At 48.0% G+C, this 23,116-nt stretch overlaps 6 protein-coding genes and 1 non-coding gene across 7 annotated transcripts; 1 reads left to right on the top strand and 6 right to left on the bottom strand.

The window, feature by feature from the left end:
• Positions 1-1,034: 1,034 nt before the first annotated feature.
• On the bottom strand, positions 1,035-1,106 carry BDW43DRAFT_t100. The gene has a single exon. It is a non-coding gene; the product is annotated as a tRNA-Gln (tRNA).
• A 602-nt stretch (positions 1,107-1,708) lies between these two features.
• On the bottom strand, positions 1,709-3,933 carry BDW43DRAFT_310513 (GMC family oxidoreductase; the record flags this gene model as incomplete). Its single annotated transcript, XM_032046953.1, has 8 exons — positions 1,709-2,107; positions 2,161-2,575; positions 2,632-2,705; positions 2,758-3,219; positions 3,276-3,412; positions 3,497-3,568; positions 3,624-3,758; positions 3,813-3,933. 8 exons carry the CDS (start codon positions 3,931-3,933, stop codon positions 1,709-1,711), a joined length of 1,815 nt encoding a protein of 604 aa, XP_031900993.1.
• A 2,552-nt stretch (positions 3,934-6,485) lies between these two features.
• On the bottom strand, positions 6,486-8,480 carry BDW43DRAFT_64433 (sugar porter family MFS transporter). The gene is made up of 2 exons (XM_032050330.1): positions 7,739-8,480; positions 6,486-7,683 (listed from the first exon to the last, which is right to left on the bottom strand). The coding sequence occupies exons 1-2, from the start codon at positions 8,379-8,381 to the stop codon at positions 6,509-6,511; spliced, it is 1,818 nt and encodes a 605-aa protein (XP_031900992.1). The 5' UTR covers positions 8,382-8,480; the 3' UTR covers positions 6,486-6,508.
• Positions 8,481-8,771: 291 nt separating this feature from the next.
• Positions 8,772-9,032, bottom strand: BDW43DRAFT_274459 (uncharacterized protein). Its single transcript, XM_032041729.1, has one exon. It carries the CDS (start codon positions 8,996-8,998, stop codon positions 8,777-8,779), a length of 222 nt encoding a protein of 73 aa, XP_031900991.1. The 5' UTR covers positions 8,999-9,032; the 3' UTR covers positions 8,772-8,776.
• A 554-nt stretch (positions 9,033-9,586) lies between these two features.
• On the bottom strand, positions 9,587-11,888 carry BDW43DRAFT_274457 (class I SAM-dependent methyltransferase). The gene is made up of 10 exons (XM_032041728.1): positions 11,721-11,888; positions 11,410-11,475; positions 11,306-11,337; positions 11,198-11,251; positions 11,129-11,135; positions 11,034-11,078; positions 10,816-10,973; positions 10,705-10,761; positions 10,298-10,652; positions 9,587-10,228 (listed from the first exon to the last, which is right to left on the bottom strand). Exons 2-10 carry the CDS (start codon positions 11,428-11,430, stop codon positions 9,995-9,997), a joined length of 963 nt encoding a protein of 320 aa, XP_031900990.1. The 5' UTR covers positions 11,431-11,475; positions 11,721-11,888; the 3' UTR covers positions 9,587-9,994.
• Positions 11,889-18,369: 6,481 nt separating this feature from the next.
• Positions 18,370-19,697, top strand: BDW43DRAFT_299821 (NADH:flavin oxidoreductase/NADH oxidase; the record flags this gene model as incomplete). Its single annotated transcript, XM_032044787.1, has 2 exons — positions 18,370-18,537; positions 18,603-19,697. The coding sequence occupies 2 exons, from the start codon at positions 18,370-18,372 to the stop codon at positions 19,695-19,697; spliced, it is 1,263 nt and encodes a 420-aa protein (XP_031900989.1).
• A 151-nt stretch (positions 19,698-19,848) lies between these two features.
• On the bottom strand, positions 19,849-22,873 carry BDW43DRAFT_274441 (uncharacterized protein). The gene is made up of 4 exons (XM_032041727.1): positions 22,194-22,873; positions 21,752-22,125; positions 21,032-21,698; positions 19,849-20,973 (listed from the first exon to the last, which is right to left on the bottom strand). Exons 1-4 carry the CDS (start codon positions 22,557-22,559, stop codon positions 20,296-20,298), a joined length of 2,085 nt encoding a protein of 694 aa, XP_031900988.1. The 5' UTR covers positions 22,560-22,873; the 3' UTR covers positions 19,849-20,295.
• Between the last annotated feature and the right edge of the window lie 243 nt (positions 22,874-23,116).

Here is a 23,116-nt window from a genome sequence, read left to right as displayed (position 1 = left end):
CAATACCACGGACTCTATCTCGCTTTATATGATGGCCCTTGAATGGGACCCATAGTTACTCCGTGTAGTTCCAACTCTTTCTTTCCTCGTGGGCAAGTTAGTGCCAAAACATGGTTATTATTCTTATTATTAAACGCCCGCATATGTCGCCATCAGGTTCCACGACGGGTATAGGAGACGTCTACCAATCATACCCTTGTTTGAGGAGAATCTCCAAGTGCTTGCCCTTCTATCTGATTCTTCGTTGTGAAAATTTTCCATGTCATATGCTGAGTACGAATCCACTATGTGAATCACAGACCTGATACTCCGTCCAATTTGGCCGAATGCCGATGGCCGAAAGTGAGTGCTTCGGCCACCTCCCGCACAGCACCCGTAGGGAATTGATCAGAGATTTTCTTGTATTCAGGGTTCGGATGTGCTGATCAGTCGAGCTTTTTCCCATAATTCAGATTAAGCATCTACCTGGTAAATACGGTGGTGGCGACATTGCTAGAACAGGCACCTTCTCTGTAGCACAGCAGTAGACCATAAACAATAAGAGAGAAACAAGTATACCGGCTAAGGTGTATGTATCGCTTGCAGGTTTAAACCTCGCCAAGTTTGAGTTTGCTAGAATTCAGACCAGCACATCAACCTACGGACCTGGGCGTATGTCCATCTACCACCCGTCGGCCAAGCTTCGCCGAACACGATGGCAATTGACAATTTGACACATAGGATATATCAGTAATGGTAGTCGCTGATGCCTTACCGAATACATTGACTGTGATCGACAAGAGATCCACTGTTCTAATTTTACAGACCCTTTTATTGAGCATGTATGGTGGTTGGTTTATGTCTGGAGGTTTGCCGACAGGCCGACGAGTGTAGCAGACCAAAATTGCTTGCAGAATCGGTCATAATCCGGAGCGGCCCTTTCCGAATCTCGGGTTGGGAGTCAAAAAGGAAAAGAAAGTTAAAAAAGGGTTGAGAGTCATGAGCTGTCGTTCGGATGGAAGGGAAGGAGAAAACAAAAAGTAAAAGAAAATGTGAGGTCGTGCCCGGGATCGAACCGGGATTACAGGAATCAGAATCCTGGGTGCTAACCATTACACTACACAACCACTTGGTGACGAACAGTTTTTACTGTTTAATATTTATAAAGCAATCCGACCCTAACAAAATTTTACATCGCCAAATACTCTTCATTCGATATCAACAAACTGTTCCATAAGACAACATATTAGGAAATATCCATATCCTTACTTTACATTCTCCATCGTTTCTTAATGACGATTAACTGCTATGTCCTCCTATCTCCTGTCTATTGCGTAGCGTCTAGTATATGTTACTCTCTGATATATATATCCGAGCGCTGAATGTAGATGGGATCGCACAAGTCGTGAACACATGATGAGTTTGAAGTAGGTGTATATGATGCAGTGATATAGATAGAGATCAAAATACTTGGTCTACAAGATAAAAAATCCAGTGGATAACCATAGTACTCCTACTATACCTTGGAAATATTGTGCGCCTACCTATGTACCTAGCTTTTCCAGCCAAGGACCCAACCCTAGTGAATAATCGTTGGACGCTTAACACAAAAAAACCAATAGAGTCAAATCAGGTTACTAAAATTAAATCGCTCCCTGCCATAGGTGAATGTTCGGTATCAGCAAATACCATTTGTGAGGGCCTGACGAATCCATCCATTTCTTGTCTCTTACAAGTCCCCATAATCTTCCCGAATCATCTGTGCTCCTTTCTCACCTATCATAAACACAGGACCTTGGATATTCACATCCGGCAAGTGAGGAATAATACTGCAGTCAACAACTCTCAGATGGGAGACGTTATACACCCTCAATCTCGAATCTACTACCCCACCAGCTTCAAATGGCAGCATTCGATTCGTTCCGGAGGCGTGCCAATTTGGAATAGTATTAGCTTTGATATACTCAAAAATAGCCTTATCATCGTCATCACTAATTGAAGGACCAGGGCTGACTTCACCGTTATTGGGCCCTATGGTAAACTGCGCGAGTTCTGGGTGAGCTAGAATCTTTCGCAGATATCGAAATGAGTGAACTGCAATGATACGGTCGGTCGGATGGCTATAATACTATCGAGCCTTGTTAGGTCGGTCATTACATAAAGAGGACATTTTATACGAACATTAGGGTTGATGCTTGGAGGCTCGCTCATAGAGTTTGATCTCAGTGATATATTCCCCCGAGAGAGGGCCACGAGACTCGACGCAGTTAAAGAAATATATGACTCGTTCTCCTTCGGTGCGTAGAAGGGGGTTGGTCCACCCGGGTAGAAGATCGACTCGTATAGGTACTCAACATGAGACTGGTTTTGCAAGCCTTCTGCAATCACTTCACCGGCGCCAATCGACTGAAGCTCATTTTCAGTTAATTTCTGGAAGCCGTTAGTGATTCCGGACGGAGCGGTGTAGGGGCCAGAGAGATTGCTGTAAAACTGGGTCTGCGCTTCGCTTAGCATAGCGAATGTTGAGGTCATCTGGGATGTCGAGCCATGTGGCTGAACAACAGCCATGATACTGAACACGGAGTGATCGTTGAGACTAGACTATCCAGTCAGAATCAAGCCCTCGTATACAAGTCCTATGCGTTTGCGCACTGCTGTCCAACGTTTTCATTGACCACGACAGGTTCAACGCCGACCTTTGCCAACTCTGTAGCTGGCCCTATACCCTAGTCTCTAGTCAAACTTAACGTTCAAGAATACGTAAGCACTGAGACATACCGATAGCATCAATAGCTGGGGGGAATGAAACGCTCCCATGCTGACAATAACCTCCTTTGCTGCAACTATATTATGGACTAAACTCGTCCTCTGGTCAATATATACTGCTCCTCGTGCAGTGGCACCATCCACCACAATATTAGTAACAGTGGCATAGTGGCGAACATCTAGATTAGGCCGAGATGCAGCCTGTTTATAAAAGCCATCATAGCTCGAGCTACGTCTATATCTGCTATCCAAATTAGCAGTTCCTTGCTTGATGCCGGTGCCGTTTCCTGCATTTAGTTCATTCACGATGGGTATATTCGCCGCTTCACAGGCACGAATAAAGGCCACGCTTGTTTCAGGCACGAATCCTTGAAATCCGATTTCCAGAGGTCCATCAGCATAGACACTGGGATCCCATGTTTGGAAGCTTTGGTCAAATTGGCTGTTTGGGGCCGGAGGGTTAAAGTGAGTACTCTACCCAAGCTTGTCAGGCTGGCAAGTTTCAGACATAGCGTCATTCGCGATTATACCTTCAAGAACATAGGGTAAACATCCTTCCAAGCCCAACCGGGATTCCCGAGCGCTTCCCATCGGTCGTATATACTGGCACTTCCACGCGCATAGTACAGACCGTTCGTGACACTGCTCCCCCCCAAGGCTCTACCGCCTGAGCCTAGTTAGGCCTTTCATTATTGCGAGACGCAGAAGGGCCACTTGGGCAAAATCGCAATAGTGAATGAAATTCACATACGATGATATGGTAGAATCCGTCCGTCTAGATTCTCCTGTGGGCTTGTGTAAAAGTTCCAGTCAATTGCGGTCCCTGGGCGCAATAATTAGCAATGGAAACAAATATGAACAGCGAGCCTATGATATACCACTGAGAAACTGGTTCCCACCCGGCGTTTCATACGCAGCGACGACAGAAGGCTCTGGTCCTGCTTCAAGAACCAGCACGCGTTGCTTTCCGGATTCCGATAACCGGTTCGCTAAAACCAAGCCTGCCGTACCTCCTGAACATAGGTTAATTTAGTGATTCTGGACAGACCTTGTATGGGCTATCATACCCCCACAAATGATAAAATCGTATTCATTCTGGGGTACTTGATCTGCTCTGGCCGTTGGATAAGCAAAACAAACTTCAAGGAGTAGCCAAAATAAACAGAGGATGATAGTGATAAACTGCATTTTCTCGAACCAGAGTAGTGCTTGCACCTTCTGAACAGATAAATTATGGATATCGAGAGAGATCTGCAGCAGAGAGTAAGCTGATCATCCGGTCTGAAGTTGTATATATACCAGTTACGCAAAAAAGTCGTGATGTCATTTTCTCCACAACCGATACGAGTTGAGGTCTGACGATCAGCCACATGGAAATACAATGGGCTTGGAGGCCCTATCCAAGACTATTCCATGGCGTTTCAGCCAAAACTAGGCGGGTTTTGCCTGTACCAACGTCAAGGTATCCTTACATCGCAGATGGGGCCTTTGTGATGCTGACTGAGTTCTAGATTCTAGGCAATGGAAACCTTTTATATGGCTGTGCGTCAGGTGCCTAATCAATTCTGACAGACACTATATAATTAGTATGACTGAAGGAAATTATTATTGAAAATATTAATCGCCTGTAGTTTTCTTGCACGCGAAGGGAACAATCTTCCTGGAACGAACCTATCCCGGTTCAATTATCCCTATTCAACGATCTTCTCAGCTCTTAACCTTACATTACTAATAATGCCAATATATCCACTCTTTGCGTCGCATATGGCCAATATGGCTGGGATATCGTTGCAAGAGTTACACGTCATGTTTCTCCTGTCTCTGACCAGGAAGCAAAGGTGTGGATCTAATTATTTGGCTGTTGATACGCCCTCAACATTTGCTATGACTCGACGGACCAACGCTACCGAATTTAACGGTCTTATTAGACACAGAAACCCCATAAATCCAAAATATACAGAGCTACCCGCAAACCTAACACTTTCCCTCGAAATCCCGGGCATAACCCATTAACCCTGTCCCATCTCAACATACTCACACTTCCCACCCCCCGGCTCCCAATATACTAGTCCCAACCGACAAAGCGAGCTCCCCAGTCTCCGCCATATCCCCACAAGACCCATATACCTTTAAAGACTCCTCCCGCAGCGCCACATGCCCCTTATTTACCTTCCCAATGCGTTCCATAGACTCCATGTCCAAGAAATAGAAAAACTGTATCTTCCGATTCCAACTCAACGCCTCGGGGGCCATATCCCGAAACTTCCCACTCTGCGTCTCATAGCAAACCCTCGTATCAAGAAGACCTTTCTCCGGCCCAGCAGATTGCAGATTACCTATCCACCGCGCAGTCGAAAAATCGAACTTCTAGAACCACACCTCCTTCGTAGACGTAAGAGCCGAATGATCCTGTCCTTCGACGACGAAGCAGAGATGATCCGGGAACTGGGTTATATGAATTGACCGTGTCTGATATTCCCAGTACATTCTTGCCGAAGAGGCGGGTTACATTTTAACGGTGATGGGAATCGACCCTGGGAAGAGTTAGTGTTAGCTGTGGTGGGTATGCGGTGGTAGTAGCAACCCCAGTATCCTGTTTTATCTGGAATAGGGGTGAAGGATGCTAGGCAACCTATGCCGGGGCTTTTTGGTCGGCTTGGTCGTGCTGTGTTGGGTTTTTGGCGGCCGGTACGGTGATGATTTCTCGCCATGTCCCTGCGTCGTCGGGGAGAGTGGTCCAGAAAGTTGTTACGGGGTTGCTGTGCCACCATTCTTCGTAGGTAGGCTTAGAGGGTCAGTAGGCGAGGTATCTTGTGGTGGAATGTGGAGGGATGGGGGCCATCTTGGGTTAGGTGGGTGATGTTGGTTTCGGGGAGGTGGGGGGCCAGGAGATTGGAGAGTTGGGTTGTTAGGGCGGATGACACATATACCGCTTGGGATGGCGACATTTGAGTGGGATCACTTCATCGTGCTGCTCGATGTATCCTTGGCCCTGACTCAAGGATCTCTCAGGCATGTAGTTGTGCCCTAAGGCTCTTGCTTCGGCTTACGATCATCAATTCAGATAATGACTTGCCCCTCCGACGGTGTTATCGTAATGCCCCAGTGACTAAAGTGTTGTGGCATAAGTACGAACAAGTAGCAGGACACATTCGTATTGATAGGAGATTAGAAGAGCTAAACAATGAATAAAGCTGTATACTTTATCAAGGAAGAAAAGGAGAACCAGAAGCTCTACATGGTATATGACATGCAAGGTAGATGAAGGAACACTCAGCAAGGGTGGATCTTGGATCCAAAACCAGAACGAGCCTGGTACATAAGGTTATTGGTGCTAGCAAGGAACACGGTCCACAACGAAGGCATGTCAGGTGAGAGTAATTGAATGCATACATACCTCTACCAATAGAGAGAGTTGCGTTTAGAATCGGCTGAGGAAGGAATAAAAGTGAACTGGTTCTTGTACGACCCGTTCCGTTCCGCAGACTTGCATTCAATCTAGTCTCTTCTAGGCAATTTTCAGGCGTTAGTTCACAAGTAGCGTCCTTGCTAGGATATTGAGCTACATATCAGTCCATACAAACGGAAAGGATGATACTGAAGAAAACATCCGAAGCGAATTGGTCTTCGCTAAATCTTAGGCCAATCTTGATAAGTAGATCCATCTGGAAACAATCTATCATAAGGTTAAAATGACAAAATATGTTGGTATTCCAACCTAATCCATGTCCCATGTACTCGATACACCCGGCATCTCCAAGATTTACTTCTCCCTTGAAGTCTCTTCATCACTACCCGAACCAAAGTACCGCGCCAACTCCCTGTCCAGGTTCTGTCCGACCAGCTTCGGCATCTTCAAGCTCTGCTTCACAGGCGATATACCTTCAGCATTAGCACTAGCAAACACCAGGTCCAGCTCTTCTAACGTACGTCCCTTAGTCTCAGGGAAGAACAGATATACACAGGGAATAAGTGCAGCATTAAAGACGGCAAACATGATATATGTCTTGTACCCTAGATTAGCAAACGCGGGAGGAGTGATCATGACAATCAGGAAGTTGGACATCCAATTAGAGCTGGTTGACAAAGCATTGGCCTGGATCCGAATCCGAAGGTTCGTGATTTCCGCCGGATACAGCCAGGTCATACCCAGCCAGCCGATGGCGAAGAAAGAGTTGAAAACGAACAAGAATACAGTGGCCGTGACACCATACTTGGTCTCCAGCTTAGGCGCTCCGTTTTCCAGGGTTTCCCCAGTGGACACAGTACCAGCCAAGATGGCCATCGATGCCATCATGCCGAACGCACCGATTAACATCAGTTTCCGTCGACCGGTCCGTTCGATAAGAGGTAGGGCTATAAGCGAGGCGAGGAAGTATTCGGTTCCATTACAGGCAGCCAGAAGGCGCGCCCTGCTTGGTCCGAATCCGAGAGAGTTTTCAAACAGGAAGGTGGCGTAGTATGTTATCAAATTGATTCCGCAAATCTGCTGGAAGAACTGTGCGACCATGGCCAGTGTGGTGCGACGGAGGTTTTGTGACGGTCCATTGGTGAGTAGCTCACGGTACTGGAAACCACCACCACGACTTTGGACCTCCAAAGCTTCATTAATGTTACGCAGTTCTTCGTCGACATCTGGGTGCTCCTCTGGCCTGTCCACAAGTCGAGCTGTGACCTCGCGAGCCTCTGTATGGCGGCCTTGCATGATGAGCCATCTAGGAGAATCGGGTAGATAAAGCAGACCGATCATAACAATGATAGTAAAGAACGATTGGAACATAAGTGGGAATCTCCAGCGGACAGACCCAGTCAGAAAATAAAACCCGTAATCCACCCAGTAGGCGATCATAATACCGGCAGAAATGAGAGCGCCCGAGAGCATAATCAGAATACCGCGCTGATGTGGCCTGGCACATTCAGACTGCCATGTTGGGATCGCTAATTCAATCAGTGAGTGCGGTGTACATGGAAGCGATAAAGGAGCAAGACTTACTGGATGTTACCATGCCATTGCCAATACCTCCGACAACACGGCCTGCAACGAACAAGCCGTACTCAAAGCAGGCAGCTTGCATTATCGTGCCGATGATCATAATGAGAGAGCCCCAGAATGTACTTGATTTCCGTCCCCAGCGCTCCCCGTAGGCCAGAATCACGAGTGAGCCCAGCCAGCATCCGATTTGGTATATAGCAACTCCCGCTGCCTGAGTGTTTGCATCGCCTCTGCAGTGCGTGGGGTGGGGTATGGTGTTGGTCGGGTTGTTCAACCAGCAAAGATCGTTTGACTTCTCGCGAGGAGTCATGAGGGAGAGGGTCTCCTGGAAAGAATCGAGCGTGAGTAGCGCGCTTAGCACCCCCTGATCGTACCCGAACATCAGAAACCCGAAACTAGCGATAAACCCAATGGACCAGTTCAGGGACCGGCCCTTAAGCTTCTCTCCGCCTATCTTCCACTCGGGTAAGTCACCCATCCAACCAAAGTATTTCAGGATTCCATTTCCAGGGTTCGCACGGTCGCGTTCATTCCGTATGCCCTGATCCTTGTTCTTGGTGTTATGAGACGATGCATCTTGAATATGTTCGGAGTTGGGGAATAGCGTCCCCAACTGCTTGTCAGCCTCCAGGGAGATTGACATGTTGGTTCTGCGGGTCTTACCCCGGGCTGGAGTCCCCGGGAAACACCTCCAGTTTTATACCCGGAGTCTGACTAGAGATATAGTCTGCACCATCTTCCCGACGTGGAGAATCTGTGAATACGAGAGTGTGGTGAGCGCAAGAGGGTTCCAATACTTCGTAGTTCCGCTACACTGTGCCACTCCATCTCCATTGGTTCCGTCATGGCGGACTTGGCAGTATGCCTGCGGATTCGTCCTATTAGGAAATCCGAAAGCCAGCCAAGGCTTGGCTTGTGCCCCGCCAGCCCTAACGACTCGCTGAGGTTGCAAGATATGTGGAGATTAATGGCACGGCCTATGTCATATGTCAAGTAGTAAATGCCCAGAGCTTTGAGTGGAAACGGCGAAACTTTCCATCAAGAGGGACATATGATCATTTCGGGTCGTTCACGGGGTAGATTCCCGTTTGGCTTCATGGAGGCAATCGGCGCTATCAGTATTATGTCGAACGGCCAGATTGCCACGCGAGCCTTTGAAGCAAGGAACAATAAGCGATGTTGGGACCGCGTAATCCACGGTCGTATCATGTCTATAGAGATATTGGTCCCGAAATAATGTTGCATATAGCGACTGGTCATAGGTGTAGTACAACGCAGCAAAAGCAAGCACAAGTCCTTCAACCTTGGAGGTATGCATGATTGAAAAGCCACGCCAGACTGCCATTATCCTATGTTTTGGGAAACAGACCTTCTCTTTACGACCATGACGCCGCTGCCAAGGCTCGGCAATCTTGTCTGAGAGGCAACACCCATAGAGTCCCTCGGGATTTACAGATAATTGCCATCTGTTTATTTGAGGATACAGCGACGTAGATCCAGCCGCTGGGAAATCTGTACGGGCAATGATCTTTGGTAAGCTAAACTATTCATTCAAATCCGTGGCCAGCAATTATTCTAGGCTGTAGGGCAGATCTCCAAATCCATACACCCATACTGGGTGTCAATTTCAGGATACCCTCTTGGTAAGGCTATGTGCCATCTCACAGAACGATAAATAAGGCACCAGCAATGCCACCCTTGGCATAGGTGCAGTCGACAGGCGTCTCGAGTGTTTCGTGAAGATTACTTGAATAAGGTTGTCAGTTGTTGTCCGATTGGATCCACATACCCCGATCCCGTGCGCACAAGTGTATGGAATGCTGCAGAACATCAAGGCAACAATCCTAGCCTTTACTTTCTTTCTTGGAACCGCATGGTATTCCGGTTTGATCATCCTGACCATGTAGAAGCCTATGTTTGAGACGTGCATCCTCCCAGAGCAGACAATCACAAGCACGTCGTATGGGAGAGTAAAAGGTCATGGGCACTTTCATGGAACGTTAAATCATTTCTGTTTCTTCATTTTCAAGACAATAATGCGTAAATGCCCTTGACTTGCAAACCATGGCAACGTTAAGCAAAGAAAGAAACGCCAAATCGATATTCCTGGGCATGTTGCCCGACTATACAAGGGTTTGATGTGAAAGATGGGGAAGCCCAAGCGCTTGGTATCAGAAAGATAATTCAGGGAAAAGAACGGCGACAAAGGAAAGAAAGAAAGTGAAAAAGAAAGGTGGAGGCAGATGCCAATCAAAATCATAAAGGCTTTCGCCCATATATGAAATAAACAGGGAGATACAGATGGATTGACGGATCTCTCAACTCACCCTTGACCTTAGCTATTAAGACCTGGATCTCGGATTGGCTCCACCCAAGGATACGTGAGAATAGAGCGGGTGTATAGGAATCAATGACTTGCAGTTCCTGGACGCCTTGATATTTGCCGATCTCCTTCAACTTCGGATCCTTCGGCCACGGTCCGATTGGAAGCTGCAATTCATCAGTTAGCGACAAGAGAGGAGAGATATTACACTTTATAATCTTCCAGACACTACTAACCTTACGGATTTCCTGATGTACATCTACGAAGCCGACATCTTTAAGTTTATCTTTCCATCCGCCGACATTGTCAATCGGCTTGCCGAACTTCCTCAAGCCTTCGACAAGATTGGCCATCCACAGGTTGGCGTTGACAGCCTTGTGAAGCGTATCATCATCGCACAGGAAAGGCGATGTAACCGATTGCAGTTCAAAGTATCCTCCAGGAGCCAAGTGCTTGAATGCTTGTTTGAAGAACTTCACATCGTTGCCTATGCAGCCTTCTAGTTCACGGGCATGTATGAAATCAAATGGTCTGGTATATAACCAATCGGACTCATAGTCATCGATCTCAAATGTGCAAGTTGGTGGTACCCTAACGTACGAACATTAGTTGCAGGTAGTGTGAAGTGATGAGAACCAATTACCATCGAGGTTGAATAGGACTTAAATCTGTCCCAGTAACTTGTGCAGAGGGATGTTCACTAAGGCGACAAGGTTAGCCACCGAGGTCAAACATGGGCTTGCAATATGCTTACTCTGCAAAGTCAATCGCCCATATACCAGTTCCCGTGCCGAGGTCTAGTACCCGCTGGATGCCAGCCTGGATAGGAGCAAGATAGAGAGCCCCTCCGAGGAGTAAGCGATATACGTGATGGGCCAGATCCATACGGTCTTGCTCTTCCTCATCGTTTGGCTGTTCAGTATCAGCCACCCCTCTTGGTAAATTGGTTGAAGATGATCTAAGAGTCCTTACCACTAGATAGGTACCTTCGCGAAACGCATGATAACGGCGGCCATTCTGCAGCTGGAGTCAGCATCACAAGATCCCTCCCAGACCAGGCTACCAACCTCGTATCTGCAATGCCATTCTTGTTAGATACTCCTTCAAGAACCAGGACTTGGTCATATATCACCTACTTATAGTTGAGGATGCTGGAGTTCAAAGAGGTAACAAAGCTGGCCGAGTTTAAACTGAGAACCTCGTTAGGATAAAGACTCATCAAATAACAGCATGGTGGAACGCACGAGTCATTATATATGGAGTCTTCGAACTCATCCTGGGATTGTGGCGTTAGCCACCACATTCACCACATCCTCATCACCCACAACTCTCCGTTGCGTCAACTCACATCGGCCTGTACCGGATACATCGCTAATATCCGTAAGTCAGCCGCAGCTGCCTGTTGGCACTCATCCTGATACGAAGCCATTTTGGCAGCGATCAGTCGGGGTTTTGCGATTTAAGAGGACAAAGGAACAAGTGCAAACAGGGAGAGGATATGCATAGCCGGGAGCGAGGACAGGGGACACGACAGTGATGAATAGGGGCGACCGTTGAATTTTGGCTTTTATTGTATTCTCATTCTTTGGTTTATTTCCATCCTCTTTCCCCACGCTGGATCCTTCGAAAAGTACTATTCCTCATTCGTTCTCTACTCACCGCATGGTTTTTTCCCCCTCCCTTCTTTTAATTATTTTCAGATCAGAATCGGAGCCGATCCTCCCGCTAGTCTCGCTATAACGATGCAGTTTTATAGCTAGGGGTGGGAATGAGTATTCGTTACAGCCAATAATATGAAGAGAAAGTGTGTGACTCCTTTTGATCAACTCATTCACAAATTAGAAGAATTAATTGGGTAATTGGTTATCACTCAGAAATAATACTATAAATATATTTGGGTTCGTTTTTCCCGACACATGGGGGCTGCACCTGACATCCAAGACCCTATCAAACTAACGAGCGTTGAGACTAAAGCTAACGTCCCGCACCCTAGAAGGAAACTGATTTGCGACAAGTTCCCTCTGTTTTTGTCACCAGACAGCGGATCCACAATCCTTCAAGGAAATCGGATGGAGAGTTGGAAGCCACTGGAGACTCATCGCAACGATTTTCCCCGCTGCCAATGAGAGAATCGATCTGGTGGCCAGCCGGAAGTTTATCGCATACTAGACTTGTGGCCAGCATGCATAAAACAGGGAAATGGGCTGGGAAGGGAAGATCTACGACGTCGGACCGTGATGGTAAGCGTTGCGGGCGTTAGTGTTCACCTTTCACTGTCTTCCCCTTTTCCCTTTCTTTCTACTTTACTTCGTTTGACGCCCTGTTTTGTGTAGAAAAGCGGCTTAATGGGTTTGGCTACGATGGCTACAAACCTTATATACTAAGACTTCGACCGCGAAGTGGGCCATCAAGGTTCTACTCTCTCGCAGCCTAGTGAGAGGATAATAATAATAATAACACCATTAATAATATGCATCCTGCAACTCACAGCTGAGAGTCATTCCCCTGAAATGCCCGATGGTCCGGTACTTGCTTTGCTGGCGACTCCACCTCCCAAAAAATGCGACAGTCCTGGCGCAGGTGCCCGTTAGTCACCGATGAAGGCCGTGCGGTCGGAGTATGCTGCATGCTGATAACTCGCCAACACCGCCTTCCTCGCACAGGATCCAACGTCGCGCAATATCTGTTGCAACGCTATTAATATCCGGCTCAGCATCTAGAGCAAGGAGCACAACCCAGAAGATCCAGGTCAGGGGGAAGACAACTCGACGACCGGCCACAAGAAGAAACCGCGGTTTACCCGGCGGCTCTCAACGTTAGAGATGAAGTCAGACCATGCTTGCGCCAATGCACTCGCAAGCTCAGACGTCCTGATTAGCCCCCAAGCGCGGCTAAACCAAGATGAGAAGATAATCAGGGTGTCATGTTTTAATGAGGAAGCGAATGAGCTCACTAGCCAGCACGTTTCATGGCCCCGGAGTTCACCGCGGCGTTCGGCAGGAGAGCCATGTTAAACTCCGGCTCGTTCGATGCATCCATGTATCCAATCCCACCCAACGCCTCTTGGCATTCTCGAATCCCTGCAGTCGAACTCTTACTAATTACCGCTTTAATGGTTTCGGCCAAGGCCCGGAATACTACTTATGACTGCTTGCCTGTTGTGGGCAGATGCACCGCAGTGGTGGAGACGCCGTTATTCTCGACCACGCCTATGACAGCGATGGCGAAAATGCGAGCAATATGCGATCGCCGTCAAACCATGGTCGGGGAGGCCGATCAGACGCGTCCGCATGTCCTTAAGTTCTAACTTGCCGCCGGTGATCTTCTTAGCTCACTGCTTGTTCTCCAATGATTATGAACGTTGTTCGTAACGACTCAAGGGTTGTTGTCTTCCTAATGACGGTCTTTCGCAGCAGCGCGGGGAACATGCTAAGCTTTCCCGGCGAGTTTTGGCGAGCAAAAGGATGACGTTAGCATCCGTAGCGAAAGAAAAGAACCTGAATCCGCTGATAGGATAATCATCCTTATCAGACCTTTTGAGACCTTCAACTTGTGCGTTAAGTCGTGTACGTGGGCCGAATCTTCGTGTTTTGAACATTGCTCTTCGTTGCCTTTTTTCGGTCGTCCACTGGCCTGGCCGGATAGCAAATACCCTTTGTTCTCGGACATTCAGTTCTGATAAGCTTCCTAGAAGGGGTGATCCGCGCTCAGCTCCGTGCGCTCCAGTCTTGGAATAAGTGCAGCGCCATCACTCATAATTATGGGACAGCTATAAAGTCCAGACGAGGGGAGATACAGGTAGTTCCTGTTTACCCAAATAGCAATCGGCATGGGAAGATTATCGCTTGAATAAAGAATGCTCACACCGCATACTGGTCCAATTTCCTTTTCTCGCCATATGTCGGCTCATTTCGAGCGACACGATACTCCACGGGTCAGTCTACAGTTGAATTGCCCTAGACAACAACAGGCTTTCCGTGCCACCTGCACGACTGCCAGACCACGTGATGCTATCTGAAATGAATTTAACCCAAGCTGAATGGGATCCCAGAAACACTTCTTTTGAAAACGATGCCAAGACCTAGCATCTCGGACTGTCGGCGGGTATGATTGGCTTTCCGGCTTCCCCAGATGATGATAATAGGGTTATGGGGAAATAAAAGTTCAAGATTTACTGTCTTGATCACTTCTACCGGTGGCTTTTGAAAGGAGCTTCAAGTTTTAACAACGATTGCTGGCTTCCATCCAACAGGGACCAATCAAGGTTTTTACTGATATAGGATGTCTATATAGTACTCCAATGATATTTTGTGCCTTGTCACCCTGAGCTTGTTGCCCCGCGTTACATTCACGTCAACACAAGGCTGAAGCTTGGCAGTTGATGCCGATGTGAATATCCTTTTGATATCCTTTCAGACTGTTTTCTGGAGCTACAAGCAAGGTTAACAAACATGTCTCAGTTCAGAGCAGCGCAAAACTCTTACCTTTTTTTAGACCACAGTAGCTATGCCATGTTCTCCTCGAGACGTTTCAGATCAGATGGATTTTCGCACTGCCCATCGAAGCAGCTGCAGCCAAGGAGATGCTTGACGAGAATTTTGGACTTCTTCTTGAACAGGACATAACAGATCCGAACATCTATATGCTAAGCCAAATCAGCAAATATTATATTGTTATTACTTACCTACCCATAGGAGAGTATGGAGCTATATCAGCTACTATTATCGTGAATAATATAGTTCGAATATTTTGTTACCAGTTAGATTAATAGTTAACGTTGGGGGGAAGGGATTCCATCCACGGATCATAAGATGTAACTTAGTAATATTGTAACTGGCTATCCAGCAGGCACTTGTAGAGGTATTCTGTAATATATTATAGACGAGGTTAGAGTAGATAATATATATATATATATATATATATTCAACTAGGTCTTTAAACAACCCTTCTTGATCATTGTTAACTATAATCCGTGCTCAAGGGCTGCCGAGCTATCTAACAACCCCCGGCTTCCAATATATCTCCACCACGCGATCAAGAGAACCCTATAGACTCGGAAAATCTTTACTCGGCCTATCTCGCAGAGCGATTGATTGTCCTAATTCAAGCATAATCACCAAGTTATAGTAGATAATTATAATAAATATCCAAAAGAATAGTAGGAGTCGCAAGATAAGTACAAGTATTACAGCCCACGATCCCTTTATGGAATTATTGCATCTGGAAACGCTGTTATTAGGTATAGACAGACAAGGGAGAAGCTGCACTTAGAAACAGAGGTACTTTGCTTTAAAATAGAGATAGCGGGATTAATGTTGGACATTCCCTGTATAATTATCCGTGATGTTTGGGACTATCCCGACTCCCATAAAAATAAGTATAGTAAGGATATGCAGCTTTTATAGCGGCAATATATATTAAGGAACTGCTAGAATATTTGCCAAGGGATCAGGTTACCCAAGAATACCTAGCAACGGATATTTGCCAGAAGTCATGTATACAGTAGCCTAGTATTCAACGAGGGTGTGGTTGGGCTTACGTGGTACTCTATACGCTCACTAGACAATTTGAATAAAGAGATCAAAGAAACCAGTTAATTGTGGGTTAGAGTAGACTAACTAGCAGCACTGGTATCACCTCGCATTTAAGAGATTAAACTATAAATAGTATAAGAATATTAATCTGAATTGAATACCCGGAATATGTTAATAGGCTTTACAGTATTTAAGTTAATTTTCTCTAGTGAAAGAGTTATAGTAATGATCATCTCTGAATAATAGCTGACCCTGGCTATGGGAAATTGGTCGCAGCTAAATTATTTGTTGATTGTCAGGGTGCGAATTCGGGCAGGCAAGCCAACAGAGCTAATACGCAGGCAGGCTACCGGTCAGGCTATATATACAGGCAGATAGGCAAGACGTAGCTTGAGAAGCTACAATAGAGTCAGGATCAGGCGGGAGATAAACTGCCAGAATCAAATAAAGAAGCGGCGGGGTCTATCTTAAAATACTCATTCAATTAATAAGACGTTTGAGACCCAGTTGTCGCAAATCTGTATCCAATATTTGCTAATAGATAACATGGAGGACTATCAAGAACAGACTGTGTCTAATATTTAATGTTTTCTATCATACTAAGCAGAGCACTGGCCTGATCATATTCGGGAGGGATCCTCATCACGACAGCGACAAATTATTGATCTGGCATATGCCCTATACAACACCACTGCGCCAAGATTTGGATTATGGTTCCCAAGACTCTAGCAGGCCGTTATACCGCTTTACGGGCCACAATAGGCACAGTACACCTCGCAGCTTTCAACGGGCATGCATATATATGGCAATTGCTCATCAGGACAGCAGAGGATATCGTAAACAAGGCAGATAGCCATGGGACTACTTCTCTAATGTGGGCCTCATGGAATGGACACTATGAGGCTGTGGAAACGCTGTTAGACTTAGGAGCCGATGTCAACGTCCAGGGTGGGCATTATAGAAATGCCCTCAAGGCTGCTTCCGCTAATGGACATGATAAGATTGACCAGATGTTGCTGGAACAGAGGAGCCGATTCCAACTTTCAGAGGGAAATCCTGGTTTCTCTTCCAAGCGATTAAAGACTTCATGACTCTAGTAGCCTTAAACCCATTCCATAATAAACTCGGGTTTATCCTTGCCATTGCAATCACTCCCTACGTATTAATACCATTTCATGTATACCCACACAAATATTACAGTACGGCATACTATGGAGATAAACTGAATCATATTTAGCCAATGGCTGGGTATGATAAGGAACAGTCCATTGAGACTTCTCATACCAAGCAAGACTTTAGGTAAAGTACCTTTTTGGAAATGCTTCTTGAATGATCTTTTTAGTGTGCTCTACAGGCAATTCGTTGGTGTTATGGTTAGACTGACGCCTCGTCCCGCGGCCCCACATGGGCGAAGGAATGTAAAGAGAGTTAGCAAAGAGATGTATAATGGAGTTCATTCCCGTGTTTTCGGCTGAGAAATGTAATCGTTATTAAGAGAGCTGTACGTCGTCCCCTCAAGGCAACAATCACCACGGAGTAGTCTACCTGTTGAACAACATTGAGTTAGCTTTCAATACGGGCGAGGTGTCTAGCACAGGGTAACTAAGGCTGCTGTTGACAAGCCAAGTAACAATATCATAGAGGTGTCCCTTATCCTTCATATCCATGTATATATATGTACTGTTTGACTGGTTTACATGGTAGCTGGAAGCTCCCATGCATCTTTCATACCAGGCACTGACAGGCTTCTTGCATGCTGACGGCACTTTACAAGTGTATATGGTACAAATAGCATACGTAGCATAGCATCTCTTGGGGAAAACGCTACGGAAACAGTTGAAATATGTAAGTTCGGGCGCCGATTTTGAATTTGAGTGTAGCGGTGAACGCGACTATCCGATGCGGTTGATGCACTGGCTCACATAACTCCCAGATATACACTGAAGTGTCTCGGTGGGAGATCTCGGAATTATCTCGGTTACGGCAGCTTGGGCTGGCGAGGTGGCTTGTAGGAAGGATTCCACATGATCACTACACCAAAGCTCTGAATAACATGTATCCTGTAGAGATACTCCAGACTGGGTTCAGACCAGGACACAAACCCGAGCGTTTTGTCTGACGATGGTACCCCACGAGCAGCCATGCAGACTGGCAAAGTATAGAGGCGCAGGATGCAGGTTATTCGCGCAAAATCTGAAGAGCCATAGCCTAGCAATAACGGTCCCATGAACAGCGTCCGACAATCGACGACACCTGTAGAATATCAGTCTATCGACATACTATGCTGGCCATGTCCAACCGCTCCATCCCCAAAAAGGCAAGCATCACGTGACCTCGGAGACTTTCAGATCATTCGTCCGATTGCTGATAAATCCTCTAGTTTTCCTCCCCACCAATCGCCTGATCTCCGCTCCCAAGCCCTGAGAGATTTTGATAGAGCCGAAAAAAAGAGGGTCAGTCCTCCGAACCAGGTCGAGTGGAATATGTATTGCGGATCACGGTCCAATCGGACGACATTGTCGATGGGTAAAAAAAAATATAACACGACCAAGTTTGGGATCGTACTACCCTAACGTTCGGCATTTCCTACGGCTCCTGTCGTCACAATCTACATTTTAAGTATATCCGCCGCGGCGGGGATTTGAAATCAAGACCGGTGGAGCACCTTTCCTTCACTTTCGATCCAGGTCAGGACGTAGTATTTATAGTGACCCGTTTTCTCCCCAGCATCAGTAGACCAATAGGCCAAATTATACATACCTAATACAGATACAATGCATCAACCCGACTACGTCGAGCCCGCTCAGGGCATTTCCTACTTCACTCCCGCCCAGAGTCCCCCCGCCGGAACAGCCGCCAACCCGCAGACGAACGGCCAGAAGATCCCCAAACTCTTCCAGCCCTTCACCGTCCGCGGCGTGACCTTCCAGAACCGCCTAGGCGTAAGTCCACCTAACGCCTCTAGGACCAGCTCAACAGAGGAAAGCCAACTAACAGACCCCCAAAGCTAGCCCCTCTATGCCAATACTCCGCCGAAGATGGCCACATGACAGACTGGCACGTAGCCCACCTGGGCGGAATCGCGCAGCGCGGCCCAGGTCTCATGATGATCGAAGCCACAGCCGTCCAGCCCGAAGGCCGCATCACACCGCAAGACGTAGGCCTCTGGAAAGACTCCCACATCGCGCCCATGAAGCGCGTAATCGAGTTCGTACACAGCCAGGGCCAGAAAATTGGCGTGCAGATCGCGCACGCCGGCCGGAAAGCCAGTACCTGTCCGCCGTGGATGTCGACAGCGGTCGTGGCCTCTGAGCAAGTCGGCGGATGGCCCAATAACGTTAAGGGACCGTCTGATATCCCGTTCGCAGATTCGTTCCCTCAGCCCAAGGCCATGACCAAGGCGGACATTGAGGAGTTCAAGAGCGCCTGGGCGGCGGCTTGTAAGAGGGCGATTGCCGCGGGATCGGACTTCATCGAGATCCATAACGCGCACGGATACCTGCTCTCTTCGTTCCTTTCCCCGGCGGCCAATAGCAGAACCGACGAGTACGGTGGTTCCTTCGAGAACCGGATCCGATTATCCTTGGAAATCGCCCAGGTGACCCGTGACGCCGTGGGCCCGCAGGTCCCCGTCTTCATTCGTGTCTCGGCCTCCGACTGGCTCGAGGAAATCCTTCCGGAGCAGAGCTTCAACGTCCACGAGACAATCAAATTCGCGCAGGCCCTCGCCGCCCAGGGCGCGGTGGACCTCATTGACATCAGCACGGGAGGCGTGCACGCTGCGCAGAAAGTCAAGTCGGGCCCTCTATTCCAGGTCCCCTTTGCCGTGGCTGTGAAAAAGGCCGTGGGCGATAGGCTGCTCGTCTCGGCCGTGGGCGCCATCACCAACGGCAAGCAGGCGAACCAGGTACTCGAGGAGGAGGGGATCGATGTGGCGCTTGTGGGGCGTGGATTCCAGAAGGACCCCGGTCTGACGTGGACTTTCGCGCAGCATCTTGATACGGAGATCTCGATGGCAAATCAGATTCGTTGGGGTTTTACTAGACGTGGTGGGACTCCTTATATTGATCCTTCGGTTTATAAGCCGTCGATCTTTGATTAGGTTAGATTAGTCTATGATGCGATGCGATGTGATGAATCTGGGGAATATAAAGAGATAGATGTATATAGAATAGAATAGATTGCATAATATCCTCATCCTTATAAAAAATATCTACAGGTCTATATTAGTGGTTTGATACATATATTGATGGTTTGATGGTGTGCATCGCCTTCGATATGAATTGGCAGACGTGAAAATGCTGTGTTTGTGTCTTCCCAGCAGTTCTATTTAAATTATGCAAGCATGGAATCTATACAGAATCCCCTATTCACCTCTAAAAAGTGACAAATCCACACAGCAAGGCATGTAGCTCTGGGGAGAGTCAAACCTATTATTGACTCTCGCGGAGAACCGAGGTGTTTTCCCCTTTGCCCTAGTATACGTCGGCTATTTCCGTGTGTTATTCCGTATTCTGCACGTTTGCAACTGCCAAATGCTAAGCTGTGAAGTTCATCTAGGGTCTATTGTTCTAATCTATAGATAGTCTATATCTATGTTACCCCGTCATAGCAAAATCATTCCCAAAAACCCAAAACTGTACATGAATGCAAACGTAACCACAAGATATATCGCCGAAAAATTACAAATCACATATCAATTATAGCTTACTCTTGGGCGTGCTCTCCTTCAGCACATTGGCGTTCCATGGGTATGGATCGAAGACCAGGTCGTTGACCGGGTTCTGGCAGGCACGACGGAACAGGTCCGGATAGACTTCACCATCGTAGCGGCCTAGACTGCTGTCAAGCTGCCAATCAGGGAACTTCCAGGCATCCACGAGGCGGACTGCGTGGGGCCGGATCTCGTCTAGAAGCTTCATCACAGCATTCGACTGAGCCAGCGAGATCTGGCGGGTCGTGACGGCACTGGATGAGAAGAACTCGCCGGCCTCGCGTTCCAGAGTGTGCAAGGCATACAGTCGGAAGAGCTTGTGCATCAATGTTGTGGTTTCGGGGTCCAACTCCGATGTCAGCTCGGGAGAGTTGACCGCCTCGTGGAAGTTCTTAACGACCAGATACTGTGAGTGAGCGGTGGACAGGCGCCAGAAGTCGACAAGCAGGCTGTTCCATGACCGCTTTTCAACGTCTCTGCGCTTCAATGCCTCAAAAGTGAGGTGTGCGGTACGCCAGGCAAAGGCGGCAACAATGTCGCGGTCCTCTTCCAGGATGTCGAACGAAGCGCCCTTCTCCCGGCGAGCGAGATATGACTGCAGAATCTGGGATGTGTCGTTGTTGCTTCCCTTTCCAGCAAGAACAGCACGTGCAGATTTCAAAAGCTACTACGGTCAGCATTTGGATTCCAACAAAAGGATAACTGAGTGTTGGTATACTTACATATCTAGCAACTTGTTGGGTCAACATGTAGTTATCACCCTCCCAGGTCAATGTGGGGAGATAGTCAGCATACCACGGCCCAATACCGCTGTAGTTGCTGTATCCGTGACCACCACAGGCCCGACGGCACACCTCGAGGCCCTCTCCGGCGGTGGTACTAGCCAGCGCCTTCAGACCGCAAGAGGTAGCATGAAGATCCGCCAGCAGGTCTGCACCCGCCCTCAGTTGCTCAGGGCCTGCGCCTCTCTTGTCCTGACTGGCCTCAACGGCGCCCTTCATCCGCTTCTGGTTCTCGTCATAAAGCCGCATCATACCCCGGCCGGTAAAGTGCAGAGCATACATGGAAGCCAGCAATGGAAGGAGACGGATCTGGACCATCTTGTAGTTCAAGACCTGGTTTTCTCCAGCCTCGTTACCCGCATCGCGGTCCTGGAACTGCCGCCGAACAGCACAGTAGCGGGTGGCGATGGTGACCCCACGAGCCAGCACAGTGCCGGCCTGCAGGACAATATTGGAGCGGACCCAGGTCATGGTACCATACAAGAGAGAGTGCGATGCTGGGCGCATATACTTGTTGGTCTCCTTATCGACGCGCGAGAAACGAGCCAGCATATTAACGTGGGGAATCTTGACTTTGTTGAACAGCAGGAAACCATTGTCCATCGTGCTGGTCAAGTCAGTAGGGTTCCCAATGTGAAGAGCTATTCAAGGGCCACTCACTTGTAACCGTATTTAGGACCAATGTCTCCAACATAGACGTTCTCTAACGGCTGATGGGTTTGCATATCACGAATCTGGACAACAAACGGGTGGGGGCCATAGTTCTTGCCCCCGATAAACAGCTGAGCCATCACCACAGCATGGTTGGCGGTGCGACCCAGGGAGCCAATCCACCACTTCGACGCAGTGAGGGTAGGAGAGTGGATGGTGAAAGTCTTGTCGTCAGGGTTCCATGTGGCCGTTGTTTCCAAGCCGCGAACGTTTGAGCCGTGGCCCAATTCCGTCTGTGCGTAACATCCAATAATTTCGTACTTTGATGCGGGTTCGAGGAAGAGCTTCTTTTGTTCTGGGGTAGTCTGTTCCCGTAGAGTGACCTGCGCAAATAGCTGTTAGTCGCGGATCGCGCGGGTGTGTCGGTCAGTTGCCACTCCAGTGTACTTACCAAGAACATACTGGCATGAAGACCGTAAGGAGTTGGCTCACTCAGGAGATCATTGGCCATATAGTAGTCATCCTGCGACCATTTATGTTGCACTGCCAGTTGTTGGAGGCGCTTCGCCTTGGCCAATGCTCTCTGAATCTTTTCCGTCCGGCCCAGAGTGTAGTTCTCTGACTTGTCGAACACTTTTTCCGACTGTAAGATGGAGAGAATTTGCTGTTGTCTATCTAGCGCGTTCTTGGTGTGTAATAATTCGGCCAACTTGTCAACGTCGACGTTGGATTGGGCACGTTCTTGCGCCAGCAGGCTCGAGCCTTGCGGCTCGGCCGGCTTCAAAGCCTGGACCCAGGCGGGAGGAGGAGAAGGCATTTCGTGGACGTTGTGTAAAGAATGGGATTACGTCCAATTGGTGAAAGTGAAAAGAGGTTCGTGGGAAAAAGAGACAGATTTGGACAGAAAGAGAGGGGGAGGCGAAGTGCATGACTTATAAGAACACTCCACGGGGAAAATGCCCCCCAGACAGAGACCGAGGGTGAACGCGGCGCTTGCCCAATGGGGCAGAAACCTCGGCTGTTTGAGTCGGTGTCGGTGGTGGCCTTGGTGCCTTACGTTCTCCGGCAAGAGGCAAATGGCCAAGTCAGCAGGAGCCGTAACTTTTCTCGGCCGACGACAACTCGGAAATCATGATGCCGAGTCATCTTCCTTACTGTTGATGATTCATTCCAGGTCTGCGCAGCACTAAGGCAACTTAACTTGTCTGGGTACAGGGATCAGTCCCGAAGTCGGCACGACGTGCAGCAGTTCGACAGCGATCAGAGTCTGAGCGTGTTTGATGATTGGTCTGCCTGGTTATCTGATAACGATCAGGGCCAGGGAAAAGAAGTATTAAATTTACAACCCGACAAGCTTGAGAGAGGTAGTAAATG

This window comes from Aspergillus alliaceus (genome assembly GCF_009176365.1).
Source record: "Aspergillus alliaceus strain CBS 536.65 unplaced genomic scaffold BDW43scaffold_18, whole genome shotgun sequence".
NCBI classification, from domain to species: Eukaryota; Fungi; Ascomycota; class Eurotiomycetes; order Eurotiales; family Aspergillaceae; genus Aspergillus; species Aspergillus alliaceus.
The sequence above is the reverse complement of the archived record's forward strand: the minus strand, read 5'-3'. Positions and strand labels throughout refer to the sequence as shown.

Bases quoted from the DNA above. Each gene is read 5' to 3' on its own strand.
- BDW43DRAFT_274441 (XM_032041727.1), bottom strand. From the start codon at position 22,559: ATGCCTTCTCCTCCTCCCGCCTGGGTCCAGGCTTTGAAGCCGGCCGAG. The intron at 22,126-22,193 runs GTAAGTACACTG...CTATTTGCGCAG, and splicing joins TTCATGCCAGTATGTTCTTG to GTCACTCTACGGGAACAGAC. The intron at 20,974-21,031 runs GTAAGTATACCA...TGACCGTAGTAG, and splicing joins CCCAACAAGTTGCTAGATAT to CTTTTGAAATCTGCACGTGC.
- BDW43DRAFT_274459 (XM_032041729.1), bottom strand. From the start codon at position 8,998: ATGACCAGTCGCTATATGCAACATTATTTCGGGACCAATATCTCTATA.
- BDW43DRAFT_274457 (XM_032041728.1), bottom strand. From the start codon at position 11,430: ATGTATCCGGTACAGGCCGAT. The intron at 10,974-11,033 runs GTAAGGACTCTT...GATACTGAACAG, and splicing joins GCGAAGGTACCTATCTAGTG to CCAAACGATGAGGAAGAGCA. The intron at 10,653-10,704 runs GTAATTGGTTCT...TTCGTACGTTAG, and splicing joins AGTCCTATTCAACCTCGATG to GGTACCACCAACTTGCACAT.
- BDW43DRAFT_64433 (XM_032050330.1), bottom strand. From the start codon at position 8,381: ATGTCAATCTCCCTGGAGGCTGACAAGCAGTTGGGGACGCTATTCCCC. The intron at 7,684-7,738 runs GTAAGTCTTGCT...TGATTGAATTAG, and splicing joins CAATGGCATGGTAACATCCA to CGATCCCAACATGGCAGTCT.